The sequence below is a fragment of the Motacilla alba genome, chromosome 4 (genome assembly GCF_015832195.1).
Source record: "Motacilla alba alba isolate MOTALB_02 chromosome 4, Motacilla_alba_V1.0_pri, whole genome shotgun sequence".
Classification (NCBI taxonomy): Eukaryota; Metazoa; Chordata; class Aves; order Passeriformes; family Motacillidae; genus Motacilla; species Motacilla alba.
Genome location: NC_052019.1, coordinates 26,747,355 through 26,765,878, shown reverse-complemented (window position 1 = coordinate 26,765,878; position 18,524 = coordinate 26,747,355). Strand labels below are relative to the sequence as shown.

At 48.7% G+C, this 18,524-nt stretch overlaps 1 protein-coding gene across 2 annotated transcripts in view; it reads right to left on the bottom strand.

Annotated features, from left to right (window-relative positions):
- Positions 1–14,508, bottom strand: part of PDGFRA (platelet derived growth factor receptor alpha) — a 34,735-nt gene extending 20,227 nt beyond the window's left edge. The window contains exons 1-5 of one of the 2 annotated variants that reach the window (XM_038135721.1): positions 14,222–14,508; positions 6,788–6,848; positions 5,120–5,434; positions 2,117–2,380; positions 1,265–1,395 (exon numbers count right to left, since the gene is read on the bottom strand). In XM_038135721.1, the coding sequence (XP_037991649.1) occupies positions 1,265–1,395; positions 2,117–2,380; positions 5,120–5,434; positions 6,788–6,836 (759 nt within the window). In that variant the 5' untranslated portion in view covers positions 6,837–6,848; positions 14,222–14,508. Of the gene's footprint in view, positions 1–1,264; positions 1,396–2,116; positions 2,381–5,119; positions 5,435–6,787; positions 6,849–13,758; positions 14,017–14,221 lie in introns of those variants that run through there. The other variant, XM_038135720.1, reaches the window with a different exon arrangement.
- Positions 14,509–18,524: the final 4,016 nt, after the last annotated feature.

Here is an 18,524-nt window from a genome sequence, read left to right as displayed (position 1 = left end):
AAAGCACATCACCAAGGATCTTTGATACTCCTGAAGTGAGAGCAAACATCTAAATTCTGTATGGCAGAAGACTTGTTTACTCAGATAAGGATGCCTTTTTCAGCCACAACAGAAAAGCTGTGCCTATAAAAATACACCCTTTTGGGGGTAGGCACAGGAGGTTGAGGTTGAAAGCTCATATTTTTTTCATAAAAAACAAAACACCTTTGAAAATTTGGGTAAGCAACTTGACAGAGAAATTTACTCTTTATGCACTACCTTTTCCTCAGATGTAAAGGCCACTTGAGTCCCCTTTGTTCAATGTCCATAAAGTAAGGTGAATTTTTATCCCCTTCACCAGACAAAAAGTAACCAGTTAATAGATGATATGTTCTGCCTACTCTCAAAACAAGAATAATTTATTGACAAGGAGAAAACTCCTGAGAGTAAAGGGATGATGAAAATGACAGACCATGTTATGAGGGGCTGGTACAAAAATATGCTGGGGCTAGTTTTGAAAGCTGGCATATAGCAGAGACTATACTGATGTGTAAGACAGAAAACAAGGCAAAACTTGCTCAAATAATTTTTCCTCTTGGGCTCTTAAATTGCTGAAACAAAAGATGGGGTTTGGAGTAACAATCAGGCACACTTCAATTACATCATTCCTTCAGCAAGCAGACTTTTTACATGGGATACTCTGATGTTTCGTGGGACTGGCTCTAGCCAAATTTCACTGAATACAAGTTTTCACTGCAAAAGGATGTTAAGTCAGTTTGAAAAATTTCAGGGTTCTGTTTTAAAATTTTCTTACTAGATGTTTCTTAATAGTAAATTCAGTGGCTGTAAGAATCACTTCAGTTTACATCTGCATAATGAAGAACACTTAAGATTCTTCATTGACTTTTTTTATCCCCAAGAACTAGGATTTAAGAGAGCTGTTTTAGAGGTTCAGACCTTCGGCAGCAGAGCTCTACTCAGATGCCCAACATACCTAGACCTTTTTATTTTCACAACACTTCTTTTTTTGCAGCAGCACAAGACCTTAGAGCATTACTTTCTCAGCCACTTCTCATGCTTTGTTTAGTTACTAACAGCAAATTTACCTTTTGGGACTGACTTTCTTTCATGGTAACCTAAAATTAAAAGAACTTAGTTGGTTTTCTCTACTCAGCAGTCCTCATTCAGATAAGAGAAGAATATTTTACAACCTCACTTGCTTGCCTAATAAATAACTACAAACATTGTGAAGAAGAAAAAAAAAAGAAAAAAGAGAGATATTTACCACTTTCCCAGGATAATTCCACTGTAAATTAACCACCTCATTGTCAAAGACCACACAAGTTACTACGATGGTCTCGCCTGTTTTGTAGACAGTTTTAAGAGCTTCAATTTCAACAGGCAGCTGTGAAGTAGCTAAGAGAAGAGAGAGAGATCTCATTTAATTTTTAAAATATTACAATTTTCACATGGTGCAGTTTCAGAGGAAGATTTCCATTTCAATTCCTCTACTGAGGAATCACCTTAAAAATTCATTAAAAGTACTGCTGATCCATTCTAACATAAACAATTTGTATTTAAAGCATGAACTGCACAGGCAGTTCAATCCCACAAAGAAATGATCCACAAATAAAATTTCAATTAGAGGCTCCTATCTCAAATCCCCCTGTAAAAAGGCATTGGGTATAAAAGCAATTTCCCATTTCGCTAATCAGTGACTGTCTTTGAGAATTCCTTGATGGCCAGGAAAAATATTTTCAAAATAATTAAATCATTATGTTTTTCAGGCTATCCAGAGTTCCACAGTTCAAAGCCACTGGGAGACACCAGCCTTTTAAGTCGCATTTCAGCAAATAAATTGAAAATACATGGGCTACAAAACATTTTTCTTGCAGTAATTTTGGAGAGAAGACAAAGTTAGAGACACTTTTTTCTCATCAAAATTGTAAGTAAACTTGCAACTAAGTAACTGGCAGTACTGCCAGAGGAGCAAGGGGCTCATCATTGAAGAAATATCTGATATAACCCTGATATAATCAGAAATATCTGATATAACCCTGTGATGCTGATGCTCTTACAGTGTGAAGAAAGAATACAAGCATTTTTATTTTTTTAAAAAATGAATATAAATAAATACCTCTTATAATATAGATGAGGAACTCATCAGACTTGAACTCCACACCTTTAACCATTGTTTTGCACGTGTAGGAGCCTGCAGGAAAATTCCCTATGAAGCCTTGTTTGGTGTCATATAAAGCAGGAACAGACTTGTCTAAACTGTTAACTAAAGTCACTTGAGCATCTGGGTCACTTGTCCGACAAGGGATAACTGCAGGATCACCTTCTTCTACCAGGATGAACTGGTCTTCTGGTATAGAAGGAACAAAAGGCATGTCTGGGTCTGTAAAAAAACAAGAGGTAATCTTACACTGTTTGTTTGCCCCAAGTCCATGTACAAGAATTGCATATCAATGACCACTTATATGTCATAAGTGAAACTTGCACAGTTCATTCTCCCAGTGTTTCAGATATTGCAGGTAAGGTTTGCTAATTTCATGTGGTATTTTAGCTACTTGAAGGGATGTGTAATGAAACATTTCTCCTAAGGACAAAACAGGAAAGGGCTTAGGTTCCTTTGTGACAATTCAGGATGCAAAACGAAAAAGACAAAAGATCCTCCCCCCAAAATGTTAAGTGTTATTATTCACAACTGACATGATTTTAAGTTAGATGTTTTTTGCCTTTTTTATAAGTAGCTGTCTCCTAACCAATATATAAGCAGGGGATAAAATAAAAATAAAATAAAATAAAAATTGCAAACACTTTCCAAGTTAAAAAAAAAAAAAAGTAAAAGTCAGTCTCATGTTGTTTATGTTGAACACCACTAAAGCCACATTTCATCAAAAATAGTTCAAGGTACTTATCTTCATGTATTTCTAACATGTCCAACATTACAGTTATGAGACATAGTTAATTATGGTCACAGCATGTGGTTTTCAAAATACAGTATTCAACTAGGAAAGAAAGCAAACAAGGACCTGGTAGTTTTATTTCTTTTAAAGTCAACAAAATACATGCCAACTTTCCTATCCAGCCAATCCAAAGTCTGAGTTTAAAACATAATTGCATAACATTATGCATAAAAAGCATAGCCTTCAAATCGTCTCCATTTGGCCATTCAGAATAAACAAATAATCCCTGCTAGCCTGAAGCTTCTGTGCAAAGCTTCATAATAAAATTTAATAAATAGCAATCCAAATCCCTCCAACAATAGACTTTCTGCTGCACTGGCAGCCTCTTTGTAGCAATATTCCAAACACAGCGCTCCATCCCAAAAATGCTGCCAACTCCATGTATTCATTTTCCCACTGTAATTTAAAACAGAAACAAGATTCACCTAGTTTGGTTTTCTATGTGCTGTTAGTGAAAATCGGATATTGTGTGAAGTCCCAACGTAATCCTCCCTGGCTAAAGTGGGTTGCTGCCACCCATTGCCCTCCTAATTCATTGCAGGAAAAACAATTGTAAAGACAGAGTTTATAGTGGAAACAGAGACATTCTCTGTAATTTGGAGAAAAGGATATGTTTCTGCATTTATGACATCTTGATGGTTAGCAAGTGGAAAAAATTACAGGGTGTCTCTGCCCTGCAAATCTGGTAGGCTGATGTCTACAGGCTTTCAAAAACCAAACCAAAAAGTCCTCTTGAAGAAATCTTCCAGCTCTTGCCTTCATATTCCTCCACTGGGTGAGTTGCATGACTGCTTAACATAAACAACATCTTCTGGTAATTTGGTTAGAGCTGCTTGGATATTGAGATGTATGTGCCAAAGCTGGCAGCATCCAGCTCTGCTGAAACATCTTGCTCCAAGAACGAATGCAAACACTTTACATTTGTCGTGGTAAATGGAGAGAAATTCTTGGAAGAATCACTGTCCTTGAATCACACACTGTCAACAGCAAAAACTTCATGCCACTGCAAAATAGCCTTTAAACCAAGTCCTGTTATTGCATGCTGGCTTTTTGCCTTTCCAGAATCTTCCTTGCCATTGCAGACATCACTCCTTCAGAACACACTTCAGTTTTGCAGGATGATTTGCAATCTCTTCTCCTCTCTTTTGTTCCCTGTTCAATATGCTTACTGCAAATCCAGTGGCTTGATCTCTTCTGGCCCTGCAGTTGTGACCCTCACCCCCTGAAGCCCTGCCAATGCTGAGGAAACATCCAGACAGGGCTTTACAGAAGCAGTCAGTCGTGGCTCAGCCTTTGGTGCCTATCTCAGCTATGACAATAAAGATTCTCATCCCATAGAGATTGTGGAAAGCCTTTAAGCAGACTTCCAGTCAGAACGAGGGGGTGGGAGAGCAAAGCTGGAAATAGGCACTCCAAGAAAGAAGGGATGCCATTTCTTCTGAGTCCAACAGTTTTCCACCACTAAAGAGAAATGCAACGCAGGGCCTGGGAAGGCTGTGTTTGCCTTGAAAATTACAGGGCACTGCACAGCAGCACCATGTGTTTAATCTTGTGTCAGACTGGCCAGCAAGAACACTTCTTTCCCCTCCCTCTGACGGTCACCTCTAGGACATCTTCATTGCTTTACACTTCCCAGGCCCTGTCCACACATGAGCTTTTTCCAGTTCTCAGTTAAAGCCTAATTCAGGTTAAGAACAGGATATGGCCTTCCTCATCTGGCAGCAGCTTTAGTATCATACACAGCATTGGTTTGGTCAGTACACATCCCAAGATACCCACCCAAGTGCCCCCTGAAAAGCCTGGAATTTTTGTTAATCCCCACGTAGGAGGCAGGCAAACCTGAAGGCTGGGCATACTCCCACAGATGAGCTGATCTGGCCACCAAGGTCTGCTTTCCAGCCCCCTGCTGGTCAGAAGACCTCAGCTCTAAAGTTCTGAGTTCATCACTCTTCTTGAGAACTCAAACTCTTCTCAAAAGTGAAAACCAATAGCAAGAAAGAGGAACATATCCATAGATTTACGGGGCTGGTCTTGATTTATATTATTTAACCCCGGGGTTATTTCTCTTTCTCAGACAGTAAATTGCCAGCAACACACCTCTTCTGAACATCCATGGTTCACCTCTCCCACCCCAAGCTCCAGGTACAGCTGTGGCATCCCCCACTTACCAGGCACATAGATGTAGATGTCCTTCCCTTCCACCTCCCCATCCTCCACCTGTGTGTGGTTGTAATAGCAAACATACAGGCCCGTATGGGCAGCTGAGGCATTTCCTACTTCCAGCACTGTCACGAAGAGGCCGCTGTTGTTCTCTTCGTGTCTGATGTCTATCCTGTGGTTTCCCTCAGTCACTGGGTACTGCCAGCTCACTTCGCTGTCTCCAGAGCATTTGAGAGTGAAATTGGAATACAGCTGTACCACCATTTCATTCCTATTGGGAACAATAGTTGGCAGAGGAAGCTGGCAAAATGTTAGGAATGGTCCTGCAAAAAGACACAAATAAACAGCACGTCAATACACAAAACAGCTTCAGCACTGGGATGTGAAAGGAAGCAGAGAGGGTCCAGAGCAGCTTTCTTTTCTGACTGTTTCAGATCTGCTGATGTCCCAGGAAATTTGCCCTTGTTAAAAGCCAAAGCTTTGCCTGAGGAATAGCAAATGGCTTTCCTTTGAAATGTTAAGTGTTTGCTTGCTGACTTCTGTTTGTCAAATCAAGAGGTGAAAGACAGACAGAGGTGAAGTTAGAGATAGATAGCTCCCAGTCCACACCACGGCTTTCCAGCCCCAAAGCTGTACACAGCTCTACTGCAGACCAGTGACCTCCACACCCTGGCTGCTGGGTCACAGGCATTTCACACCTGCTTACAGCCATGGTCACGAAACCAGCAGTCCTGTCAGCTTTCAAGCAAACTCTTAGCTGAAATCTGAAAACCACTTCCCAAGACTAAAACCTGCATTTTCCCTCTGACTTCGGTTTCTGCAAAGGGCCAGAGCAAGAACCTGTACATCAGGTCTACCTCTAGCCAAAATGTACAGAAGGCTTGTAGCCAAATAAAACTGCAATTCACTGAACTAGACGTTGTAGATGGAACTGGTTTCCAGATGCAATCTCCGGTTACAGGCTCAGATTTGCAAGTCTAGGTAATTTGCAGGTGGGTTGGTGCAGGTCCAACTCTCAGAAGGAAAATTATAGGATCCAAACCCTACAAAAATAGGAACTCACCAAGGAAATATGTTTGTGGTTTCAGTCTACCAAATGACCTGTACAATAAACAAGCACCTAGGCCCACTGAGTGAAGTTGGCACTCTCTGCAACAAACCGGCACCAGGAATCCAGACTGTCTTTGAAATCATTTTCCACTCCTGCCCAGAGTTACCTTGCTCCAGAGGCCCTTTCTATATTTGGCACCCTGTGGCACAGCCAGCCCTGCCCTGCCACCACCACTAGTCCAGCAGATGCTGGGAGGCTGGGCCGGCAGCCCGGCGGGGGAGGATGCAGGGAGCCCACCCAGGCAGCCTGGCCCTCCCGCTCTGCTGGAGCATCCCCGGCGGGCGGGCGGGCGGGGACAGCTGCAGGTGGCAGCTCACTGTCCCCGCACACTCACACAAGTCGGGTGGGAGGCTATGGCAGCACAGGAGAGACAAAGCGGCCGATATGGGCCAGTGAAAGTATTGCCTTCTCAGCAGGTCTTGTCATAGCCTACCGGGTCACAGCTGGTCTGTGACCAGCTGGCAACCATGTGGCATTTGTTATTGTGGGCAGAATAAAAGCGAGTTTAAACAAAGATTTGTGAAGAATTAGGGGTGGGGAAGCTTAGAGGATTGAGGAACATTACCTGTGAGAAAACATCCCAGGATCAGGAACGCCTGTGGGTAGGTACCCATAGCTGCCAAGGGCTGAAACACAAAGGAGAAGGCAAGAGAGAGACAGTTAATGGACTGACAGCTGCGTAAGACTTCGGAGAACCCCTCTTCTGCAGCGCCCAAGTGCATCTTCCTATCACTCCACACAGTGTCACGAAGAGGAATGGCCCAGGGTCCCCAATTCCCAGCCACAGCCCAGTGAGATTCATGTCACCTACTGCCACAAGGTGTGTGTGGCCACAGACTGATCACAGGCAGATGGGACACCACAGCCCCTTCTCTCCACTGGCAGTGCAAGGAACCAAGTCCTGGTGTAAGGAACCAAGTCCTGGTGCATCCCCTCTCCAACAGCCAGCAGGCAGCTCTGCTCCCACTGTAGCCTCTGGGACCCAACCCACAGAAACACCCCTGCACAGAGGCAGCACCCTCACAAACATCAACGAAGATGTAACATCTTCATGCAGAAAGTTCTGACCTTTCAGCTGCAAGCAGCTTTTATGGGAGAAAAAGTACATTTTAGAGCCACTCTTATTACAAATAGTACAACCCAGAGTGATATTTTTGTTTTGCCATTGTACATATGTGTATATATAGCTTGCAGAATACAATGTAATACAATAGTGCTTATTGCTTATTTAGCAAGAATTCCCTTGATCGAGAGACATGCTATTTAAAACACATGCTAAAATTTTCTAATTAAATAAATCCATTACAGACTATATGCCAGCAGTACCGTTCATAGAGCTTTTATTCTTCCCAACAGTGCAGGGAGTCATAGATCACATGCAATTATTTCAGCTTTCAAACATATAATCCTAAAGCATCTGTCTTATAGAAGCAACAATAGCAATCAGCATCTATGTCATTTTTGTGCCATGTAATGACATTTCTACATAAAAGCCTCAAGCAGCATGCTAGGTAATTTCTAAAGGAGAAGATCCTGCAATCCCTGCTCCCATTGAAACCAGCAGATGCTTTGTTGGTGACTTCTAATAGCAACTGGATTTGGCCCAAATCCAATATAGATAAAAAAACACTGCACAGAAGAGCCCCTAATTTGAAACACTGGCCAAGGAGTAAAATAAAGGATGGTGTGCCAAGACAGGGACTATTTTTCAAAGGTTCTGGAGAGTTTCTGTTCATCCTCTGGTATTCAGCTCCTGATGCTGAGATATGAAAGCACGTAGGTGCGTCTAGTTATTACAGCTATGGCAGTGCCATATGGGAACTAAATGCTTACAACATGCCAAGGAGTGTTTCTGATCTAGTCCTGCTTTTCTCCTGCAATGGGTGGAGCAGACAGCACCCCTTTGCAGAGCAAAAGAACTTTATATTCAAACATAAAGGTCTCAGAAGAAGGATTAGAAGACTACCTGACCCCAAAATATGTACAAACACCTTCAGAAATCCAGCCAACAATGTTCCAGCAGAGACAAGGCATCTTGCCTGATTCCTCAATTAGCAATAATTGCCATGTGTTTATGTATCTGTCTCCCATCAATAACAGGCTCTTGGATATCAAATAGTTCCGTCACTTTCAGCCTCTTTACTCATTTTTATCACATTTATACCCTGCATTTTTTCCTGATAAAGTAACCCTCTGTAACTCTTTAAAGACTTACCATGGTCTGCTTTATTGATCTGACTCCTAATGTCCCAGATCCACAAGACAATGTTACCCCACTTCTGCCAAGTTCCCTCCCTTTTCTGACTGAAAAGGCAACTCTCTCCTCATCTTGTGTTGTTTTGCCAGACTATTCAGTGCAAGTGATACAGCAAAGGAGGACAAAAAACAAAGCTAGTTCATCTCTTGCACACCAGAAGCTCTGCTGAAGTGGACTTGTTGCAGAGCAGTGTGTGTAAGTGCAGACTGGAGCCCAACGATGTAAATACAGGTGACAGCATTTCCAAAGTGCTACTTTGAACTTGCTGTCTTGGCTGGGCTGACACTGAAATCAATGAGTGTCTCAATGTAGCATTGCAGTTTAAAAACACAAGGACTTAACTAAATTTGCTTTCTCCATCTGGCTCTTCTTTCGCAACCCAGAGCTCTGATCTTTCCTCAATGACCCGTTAATCTCATCAAGACCCAGAGCAACACTTCTTCACTGTGAAAGACAGAATAATGTACTAAGGATTCACATCACTCGAATTCAAAACCTATTTGAATTTAGTTACATCACCCATCTGACTTAAGAATGCTGGTGCCATCACCAGCATACCCTCACATATCCATGCCGGTGGTTAACTCAAGGTTTAACACAGGCACCATTTTGCAATTATGGACAACAACAGAGTCTACGCATTCCCACAACACCAAGCAGGTACACCTATCCTGGTTTTCTTTATTTACAATCACATACACCTCTGTATGCACCTTTTTAGCTCCTTTACCTTCCTTATGGCAGACCAGTTTTCTTCTTCGCATACTATCCAATTCTCAGCCCTGGACAAATCCATCAGGTTCAGTTCCTAACACCAGTCTATCAATCCATAACTTGGTGTAGCCCTGCTGAAGCCAGTAGGTTTATGCAAGCTGAAACCCAGTATTAGCATGACACATACAATGTGAGTTTGGGCAAACCTTTTTTCTTGCATACATAGGACATTGCTAGCTAAAATAGAAACATGGGTGTGTATAGTAAAAACAAGGTAATGCACTGGCAGATTTGCCAAACTCATTGCAGGGGTTTGCCCCAGGTTGGACAGCCACTGAATTTACATGGATTTTGAAAGGTTCTGACTTGAAATCCTGGTATCTCTCTTTTGCACTTTTGCGCTTAGAGAAAAAAAACCCGAAAGCTAATTCTGAAGAGCTGTTATCAGTCAGGAGTCAATTTTCCAAACACTAACTGCCAAGCACTGCCTTCCTTTAAAGAAAGGTTTCATTGACTGTGGCACCAAAGACAAGGTACAATCAATGTTCAGAAACTCAACAGAAATACTTGCTTAGAAAATGGCAATACTCCTAGGTGAGTGCTCTATGTGACCTAAAGAGAAAGAGCGGAGAGGGACCGAGAAGGGCCAAGGGTAAATGTTGTTTTCATACTGCTGTGACTCAACCGAAGTCCTCTTTCAAGACAGAAAAGCAGCCCATCTCCCGAGCGCCGGAGAGCGCCGGGCCGATTCCCGGCCAGCCGCGCAGTCACTGAAGTTCGCGCTGGCGGCCGCAGGATGGCAATGTTGATCCGCACTGACGAGACGCATCCCTGTCCTGCAAGAGGCAGCGCTGGTCTCCGACGGAGCAGCCTAAACCGGCTCTCCCGGATCAACTTAAAATTCGAAATTCCTACATTTTTAATTCCATGTGATTAAAAAAACACTAAGAAACGAAACAAAACTAACAAAACAAAAAACCACCAACAACAACCAAAAACAAAAAACCAAACTCCCAAACAAACAAACAAAAAAGCAACAAAAAAACCCAAACCCCAGCAACACACCAAGCCTGGTCCCATTTTCTCTGTATTTACATAAGTGATAGGAGAGTATTTGGATTGTAAATCTTGGCACGTAATGATATGATTATCCTTGTTATGGGAGGGCTGGGTAATTTCAGTCGTGATTTTGTCAGTGGCAGTCTGTCCTTCTGGGAAAGCTGATCTTTTCCAGGAAGAGCTAAGGCTAGCCCAAGAAAAGACATTTCTTTCTTGTGGTATATGTCACCAGCTGAATGTAAATGTTCAGACAGGACCTTCTGAAACGTTTTTTGGTCCTCAGTTCCCAAACTGCAAACTCAACTCTCCACAAGAGCAGCGCTGCCCTGCAGCGCTAACATGTGGGTCTGATGGTTTTGCTGGGGAAAGGCTCAAAGCTCTTCAATGAAAAAGACAGGCATAAATATTCTCCCAAAATGAGGTTTGTTCCATGGCCCTTGACAAATATTTGAATCCAGCGTAGCCTGTACATAGAAAAGCTATGCATCAAGAAAAACCCAAGGAATAGCCATGCATCAGGGGTAGCCCAGTACTGGTCTCCTGCTGAGAACTTTGTGTTCTGCAGGACGCAGTGAGGCTGCCTCCCAAGGAGCCTTCTGGTCAGTCCCAATTCTTCAGCCTAACCCTCCAGGACAGAGTCCCTCAGTCTAGGAGCTAAAGGTGGTGGGGGAATTGCAAAGCCTAAATTTTCCCAGTTGATCCAAGTAGGGTTTTCCAGACTGTCCCAGAAAACAGGGGAAAAAAAAAAAAAAAAAAAAAAAAAAAAAAAAAAAAAAAAAACCAGCTGGCACTTCCACGTAATGCATCTTCCTCAAGTTTTCAGAATCAAATCAAAGAACACCTCAGATCCCAAATCAACTCCTGAGAAGCATTGTGCGGAAAAAAATATCCATCACTGTTGACCACAAGAACTAGGAAGCCTAGCTATTGCAAACTTTTCCCGTGGGTACCCACACGAAGCTTCATAGGCTTGAAAGGGATGAGTCAAGCAGGAGAGCAAGGCATAAGGGAGAGAAAGGATCATTTGCTTTCTTGTCTGTTTTTTTTTTTTTTTTAATTATCAGCAATTCTCACCACCACCAGGAAAAATCACTTCTCAGAAGTCATTCCTTTGTCTTTAAATCTTCAAAGGTAAAAAAGGAAACATCTTCTATTAAAAATTTTAGAGTTCGCGTACAAAAGTAGGTATAATTGTAGTCATTATGAAATAAAGAAGCGGGCAAGGCAAGGATTATATAAAGTTTTACATTTCAGCCTCCTTTTTAGACCAATGGGTATAGCTGGAAATAATCTGTGAGGTCTGGGCTGTGTAAGACTTTCTGTCTATATATACTTTACTTCAATCCTAGCCCAATGCTGTAGTAGAGAGGTATTTTATTAAAATATTTATTACGTCCTGCTTTCTTGAAACCCAATACCTATGTATTACCCTCAGAGCCACATGAAGATTTCCCATACATCAACAAACTAGTAACAGCAAAGATGGCCCCAGTACCCGATGGCAGCTGGACTGGCACACCTCCTGCCCCTCATGCCTGAAGAGGAGTACCAGAACAAGGGATCTCATTTAAAAGCAGCAGCAGAGTGCCTGCAGGCTGAGAGAGCTGGTTTGCTTGTGGACTCCCAAATCCCAGTGTTTTGTGAGGTCTCATTTTTCTGCAAACTTTTTTTCCCCCAAGCTTTGAGGTTGGCTAAACCGCTGTTTAGCTGAGGGCCGTTCTAAAACACTCATTGTTAACTAGAAGCTAAAACCGAAGTCCCTTGCTGGGAGATCTTTTCCTAGCGTTTATACACACAGAGTTAAAAGTCGGATCTCCACAGTTCAGATTTTGGTGAGACGATGATAGAGAAATCTTTGATGCCTGTCTCCTCGCTTTGATCCAGTGTCTTGTCCCATCTAAGGACACAGAGCTTAGTCAGCCGAGCTGGGACTCCAGCTGGGCTCTACATCGGCCCCGGGAGATGCCGAGAGCGTAACAAGCCATCCCGCTTCCCCCGGTGCGTCCCGTCGGGGAGACAGCGGCCGCCTGCAGCCAGTCGGGACTGGGGTGTGGGTGGTGGTGGGAAATTCCGTTCGCACCCTGCAACCCCTATCAGGCTGCAGGCGCTCGACAGACCCTGCCGGCCAGTGGGGAGCCCGGGTGGCAGCCCCCGGGGAGCGGGACAGCGGCGCTGTCGCGGCTCCCCTCGGTCCGCCCACCCTCGGCGCAGCCTGACGGCTGGAGCCGCTGCAGATCAAAGGCTGCCCGGGACACCGAGCAAACCTAGCAGAGACGGCAGCTCACAGCCACTTCACTGTTTGTCCGGGAAACAATAGGAAAGCCTTTGCCAAGATGGAGAAGCGACTTTTTTTTTTTTTTTTCTTAGTGCGGGGTACAGGGGAAAAGAAAAAGCGGGATAGGGGAGACGGACAGGAGCAGAGCGCAGACATGTTTCCCTGCGGAGCTGGTGCTACGACCCGACGCTTCTTCTCCAGCCCTCTCCGTCAGGCGAAGCACGAAGCCCCAGGCAGAGCGCGGGGTCTGGAGAGGGGCGGGGGTCCCGGCGGGGGACAGAGGTTGTGCCCCCGTGGGAGCTGTGGGAACAAAAGGGAGCCGTGCGCCCGCAGCCCCGGGAACGGGTTCGTAGGTTGCCATCAGGGCCGAGGCGATGCGCTGCCTTCTCCGGGCGTGCAGACTTGGGCCCCGCAGGAGCGCTAGGCAGCTCGAACATCGGCAGGAGACGCGCCGAAAATACCGTCGAGGGGCGCCGGGAACGTGCCCCCGGCACTGGTGGGGGCCAGGGCATCGCTCCCGCCTCTGGCCCGCAGCCGCCTCCCCGACGGGGTGCGGACGAGCCCCGGGGGCTGGCGGCCGTGCCCTGGGACTGCTGCTGCCTTGCTAGATCTGTCGCTGCTGGCTCCAGAAAAAGCTGTCCAAGTCCTGTTCTCTGGAACGGTTCCTGAGCTATGGGATCCGCGTCCAAAAATGTTGAGCAATGCCGCGGACAGCCAAAAAGCCATTTCCTACTTGCTCCTAGGACTTTTCCAGGGGACTCCAGCCTGGCAGAGGCTGGCAAGTTTGCAGCTCTGCGCTTGACAAAATCCAAAAGGTGGCCGCGAAGACTTTGCCCTTCCCGGGGTAGGAAGCAGTGGGGTCCAGCAGTCCGGCAGGGCATACGGCAGGGCTGGCATTCCCGTTGAGAGAGGGGCTGCAGGCTGGAAAGGCTCCAGGTACCAGCCCTGTCTAAATTCAGCATCTTCCCTTACAGCGAGACGCTTAAAAAAAACCAAAAAGAAAAAGAAAAAGACGGGGCGCGCAGGGATGGAGATCGGGCCGCCTTTCGGGGGTTGTGTGCGTGCCTCCGCTCGGGATCTCGGGGCATTTTAGGCTACCGGGTCAGGGGGAGAGAGGTGAGAAAGGGGGTCTAAAGGAGGGAAGGTGGTGAAAAACAAAGGGTGGGGGAAGGGACGGGAGAGCAGCGGGGTGAAGGAAGCGAGGGATGCGAGAAGAGAAGGAGCCGCTTACTTGGTCGGTGCGCGTCCCGCTTTCCCCCCTGGGGCGGGCACTGCCGCTGCCCGCGGAGCCCCGGCGGGTCGCTCCCGCCCCCGCGGCAGGAATGCGGCGCGGTGGCCGCCGCCGTCCCAATGTGTTTGTCATTAGCGCTGCCCGCGCTGCTCGCCGCCGCACCCCGACGGCCGGCGCGGCGCAGCGCTGCACCCCCACTCCCCTCCGCGGGGTCGCCAGCGCCCGCCGCCTGCGCCCCGCGAGAAGAAGCCCTCCGCTCGGATCAGAGCATCGGGGGGGAAGAAAAAAAAGAAAGAATGTAAAAAAAAAAAAAAAAAACATAAAAAGAAAAAATTAAAAAAAAAGAAAGAAAAAACCCCCACAGAATAAATAAAGAAAAACGGATAAAATAAACGAGGAAAAAACCGCGGGACAAAAGGTGTAAAAAAAGAAAAAGGTGGGGAAAATGCCCCGCACCTCTTACCTTCTCCTCTACAACCCGCAGCCCCAATCCTGCAGATTGTAAAACATCCAAAATATGTCCACGTCTTTTGTGACTTTCCCTGCTCAGCCGCGCTCTTTCCCTCTCGCTCGCCCTCCCTCCCGATCCGACTGTAATGGTCTCACAAACCGCGTCCCGTAATTGATTCAATGTTATAGACCATCCTTCCAAAACTAATCATTTGCTTTAAGTAAATAGCTGTCAGGAAATGAAGCCCCCCTCGGGCCCCTTCAGAATAAGAGCGGGCTGGCTCGCCCGGCGCCCCCAGCCCCGCGGCCGGAGGCGGGCGCGCCGGCGGGAGGCTCTTACGCAGGCAGGGGGGCCAGCCTCTGCCTCCAGATTTCAGCAGCCTTGCAGGGGAGGGGGAGGCTGGCCATATGGCAGGGGCGAGGGGGAGGAAAGGGGGAAGAGGGGAGTTTTGCACTGCAGGGGGAGAAAATAAAAAAAAAAATTTAAAAAAAGAAAAAAAAAAGACCCAAAAAACTTTCATGAAAACTCAGAGTGCTCCCAAATTTCATGAATGAGTCTTCCCTCCTCAGACCCTCCAGGACGGTGGCTCGGGCGCCGGGCTCGATGTCCACGCTTACAGTGTGAGTTTATGGATGGGGAGTTTGATTTGGAAACGAATTCGCGGCTTCCTCGTGTCCTTTGTACACCGCTGCGCTCGGGCTTGGGCTAGAAAGCTGCACGGACGGCCGTGAGCAAGCCAGGACCAGGAGGCACAGAGAGACGGGGGGAGAGACGAATCACTAACATTTATGAATGAAAGACACAACGAAAGGTAACCTTCGCCAGGAGTCAGCCTCCCCAAAACCCGCAGCTCCGACGGGACCGAGAACACTCTTCTCTTCGTCTCTGCCTTCGCTTTGCCCTGCTCAAACAGACCCCAGTAATAACCAAACCAGGGACACGACAAGGGCCGGAGTGCCGGCGGAGGCGCGGGCAGCGCACGTCCGAGCCCCTCCTGTTTGAACACGCTCCAGACGGAGCTTTGATCCCCGCCGGGGAACCAGCGCTGGGTATCTCTGCTTTGTTGGCCGTCGCTATCACTGGCGATAAGGGGTGGCCGAGGGAGCTGCCGGGGAGCTGCCCTCGCCGCCCTTTTGCTGCAGGCTTCGTGCGGAGCGCGGCGAGCGGGGCCGGCGGGGCGCGGCGATGCGGCGGCCGCGGGAGAGGGGGCAGTGCAGCCCCAGGAACGGAGCGGAGCGGAGCGGGTCCCTGCCCGCCGCCTGCCTTCTGGGGAGGGCACCGGCCCCACAGCTGAGTGCCGGGGCTTCTCCCCTTTCCTTCCTTCCCCAGTCCAGCACCACCACCACCCGCACCTCTTTCTCCCATTTAGTATTAAACAAAAGTTTGTTCTCGAAGTCAAGAGCCAGGACCCGGGGTTTTTTTTCTTTCCTAAGCGAGGGAGACTTCAGCCTCTGAAACGAAGATGCCCCGAAAAGACCGGAGGCACAAACGAGAACCAACTCCCGAGGATGCGCGCTCAGGGCTGAGGTATCCCTATCTGGGCTCTCAAGGTTCCCGGCGGCGCTCCCGGCCCTTTGCACGCCCTCGGCTCGGGTGAGTGCACAACCCCGCTATTGCTTCCACATGTTCCTCCAGGAAATCATCGGAGTCAGATCTATGAGCAGCCCCTGGTCGGAATGCTAACAGGATACCGTAATGCTTGTGAATAAACAACAGGCTCCCAGTGAGTCAAAAAAAAAACATGGAAGGAAAAAAAAAAAAAAACCCCTAAACCAAACAAACAAACAACACAGGAGAAAAAAAACCCCACACCGCACCCTGGAACTCTCCATCTGAGAGGGCGAGCGCACCCAGCATCCTGATCCCCTTAATTTGCGGAGGGAAATGCTTTGTCATTACTTGGATCAGAGCTGCGGGCTCTCGCGAATTTAAACCCCTCGAAGATGAGCATCAGCAGCCTATGCGCCGGGGCGATCCTGCAGGGCTCGGGCCGCGATGTACAGGCGTGAGCGTATCTGGTTCAACGTGCGGGGTGATTCCGGGCGAAATACCATCAGGACGGGATGTAATGCGAGGGTTACTCTTTCGAAAAGAAAGGAGCAAAAGGAAAGGGGAGGAGGCGCCTTCTGGTTGCAATTACCTGCCTCATTTGAATAATGCCTTTGTCATGATCATTATCGAGAGGTCGTTAACGGTTTCCACGTGGGATCTCACAAGACCCAGCCAAAAATAAAAATTGTAAACTGGGCGACTGGCAAGGCTGCCTGCTAGGCCAGTCTGGCCCTTCTGGCGGGGGCCCGACGGCTCTGTGGAGACAGGGACGGAGGTGTTCCGCCGCTCAGGGACCCTTGTGGGGAACGGTGACGCTTTCCCCGACTTGGCTTTCCCTGCCCCACACTAAGGGCCCGGCCGCGCCGTGGAGCACCGAGCCGGCGGGAGCTGGGCTCTGCCCGCTCTGGGCCGATCCCTCTCCGCTGCGCCGGCGGTGCCTATGGATTGGTCCCGCGCAGAGGAGATGGTAGTTAAAATAAACCCTCCAGGACGGCTGCTGAGCTCTGCCTCCCGCCCCGTGTGGTGCAGGGGGGTCCCGTCCAGGGAGGCGAGGGGGACGTGGGGTTAGCGAGAGGACAGGCTGGGGGTGGGGGGATTTTTCACCTCTCCCCTGTCCTCCCGCCTTCCCGTCCCCTGAAGGGCTGGAGCATAAAGCATCCCGTTAGCGTGTGTTTATGTGGTAACAGATGGAAGCTGCACGTCTCAAACAAAGTGCGGCGCCCGGGCTAGAGCCGCTCTCGCCTGTTTATGCTCCCAACCTGCCCCCCGGGGTGGGCGGGGGTGTGTGTCCCCCTCCCCGGGCCCGCGGCGCCGTCAGAGTCCGGGCAGCGGGAGCACCGACGGCTCGGGTTATTGCGGGGCGGGTCTCTCCACTCTCAGACGCTTCCAGGGGGGCTGGGAGCCTTCGAGGCCCCTTTCCCCCACTCCCCTCCCCCGCTCAGCATCCCCCTCTCTGGGGAAATCACAATTTGTTTCAAGTAATAAATCCTTTCCTGCGGCTCTCTCCCAAGGGTGAGCCGGGGAGCGCTTAACTGGATAAGCCTATTGAACAACCTAATAGGTGGCTTGTGCGGCCACCGGCGGGACTGGGCAGCCGAGAGGGGGTGCCCCGGCCCGGGGTCCGCGGGAACCCCCGCTGAGGGGCCGCAGCCTTTTGACTGGACGGGAAGGCTCTTCTGGGTTTAATTATCATTAATCCCGCGATGCACGGAGCAGTAGTCACCCTTTTTGCCTTTCAGAGCAGGAACCCCTGCGCGAAGAGCAGCTACAGCCCGGAGCAGAGACCCCTCAAACCCCTGAGAGAGGGAGAAAGCAGGGCGGCCTCACATCTGTGTTCACATCCATCGCCTAGGGAGGGCTGCCTCACCTGGGAAGGAGAGCTAAGCACGGGAACTCCAAGGGCCCGAGCCCCTCCGAGAAAAGTGTTGTGGCGGCGGCAGGATCTTATGTACATTTTACAGTCCTACCAGATTTTTACTTCTTTCCATCTTTCCACGAGTACAGATTCTCTCATTTTGTTTGTTCAACAGAATTTGGCTCTGAATAGCAGGGATCCCGTGTCACTGGGAGGACAGGCAGCCAGACAAAAGAAATTAACTTTGCCCAGCCTGCCCTCCCTAGCCTTTATTTTTATTCGCCACATGGCTGCTTGAGGTAGTTCCCCGCGCCCGTCGCTTTCCTTCCCCATGCCCGTCGTTTTCCCACCGAGGCCGCTGCTGCCACGACGTCGAGCTGTTTTGCTTTCATTGTTGCGTTTGGCTCTCGACATTAAAAGATGCCAAAACAGCCGTGGAAGCCTTACTCTTTGAAAAACAGACTTTGTTTTTCCTTTTGCTCCCGCCCTGACTTTTTTGAATGCGACAGAATAAACAGCCCGCTCTGGTCCAGAAGCAGGCTGAACGCGATTTCGGGGCGAGGCAAAGCAAGGGCAAAAGGGGTTGTTCCCCCCCTGGCCCTTCGCCGCCGCCTGGCTCCGCGCTCTGCTCCGGTCCCGGGGCCCGCGGACCGCACCGACGGGCGGGGAGGCAGCGCCGCCGTGGTGCGGGCACCTCCGGGGCGCCTTCACCGCCGGCCGAGGGCGCCCGGGCAGTGCCAGCGCCGCCCGCGACACTAGAGGGCACCGGAGCCCGCGGGAGCAGCGGCCGAGCCCGGCAGGGGCACCGCGCCCCGCCAGCCGCCGTTGCCTCCGGGTCCATCAGCGACCGAGTGGCTCTGGAGAACATGGCGAAGAGGGGCCGTCCCGGGAACCTAATGGCTCCAGCCC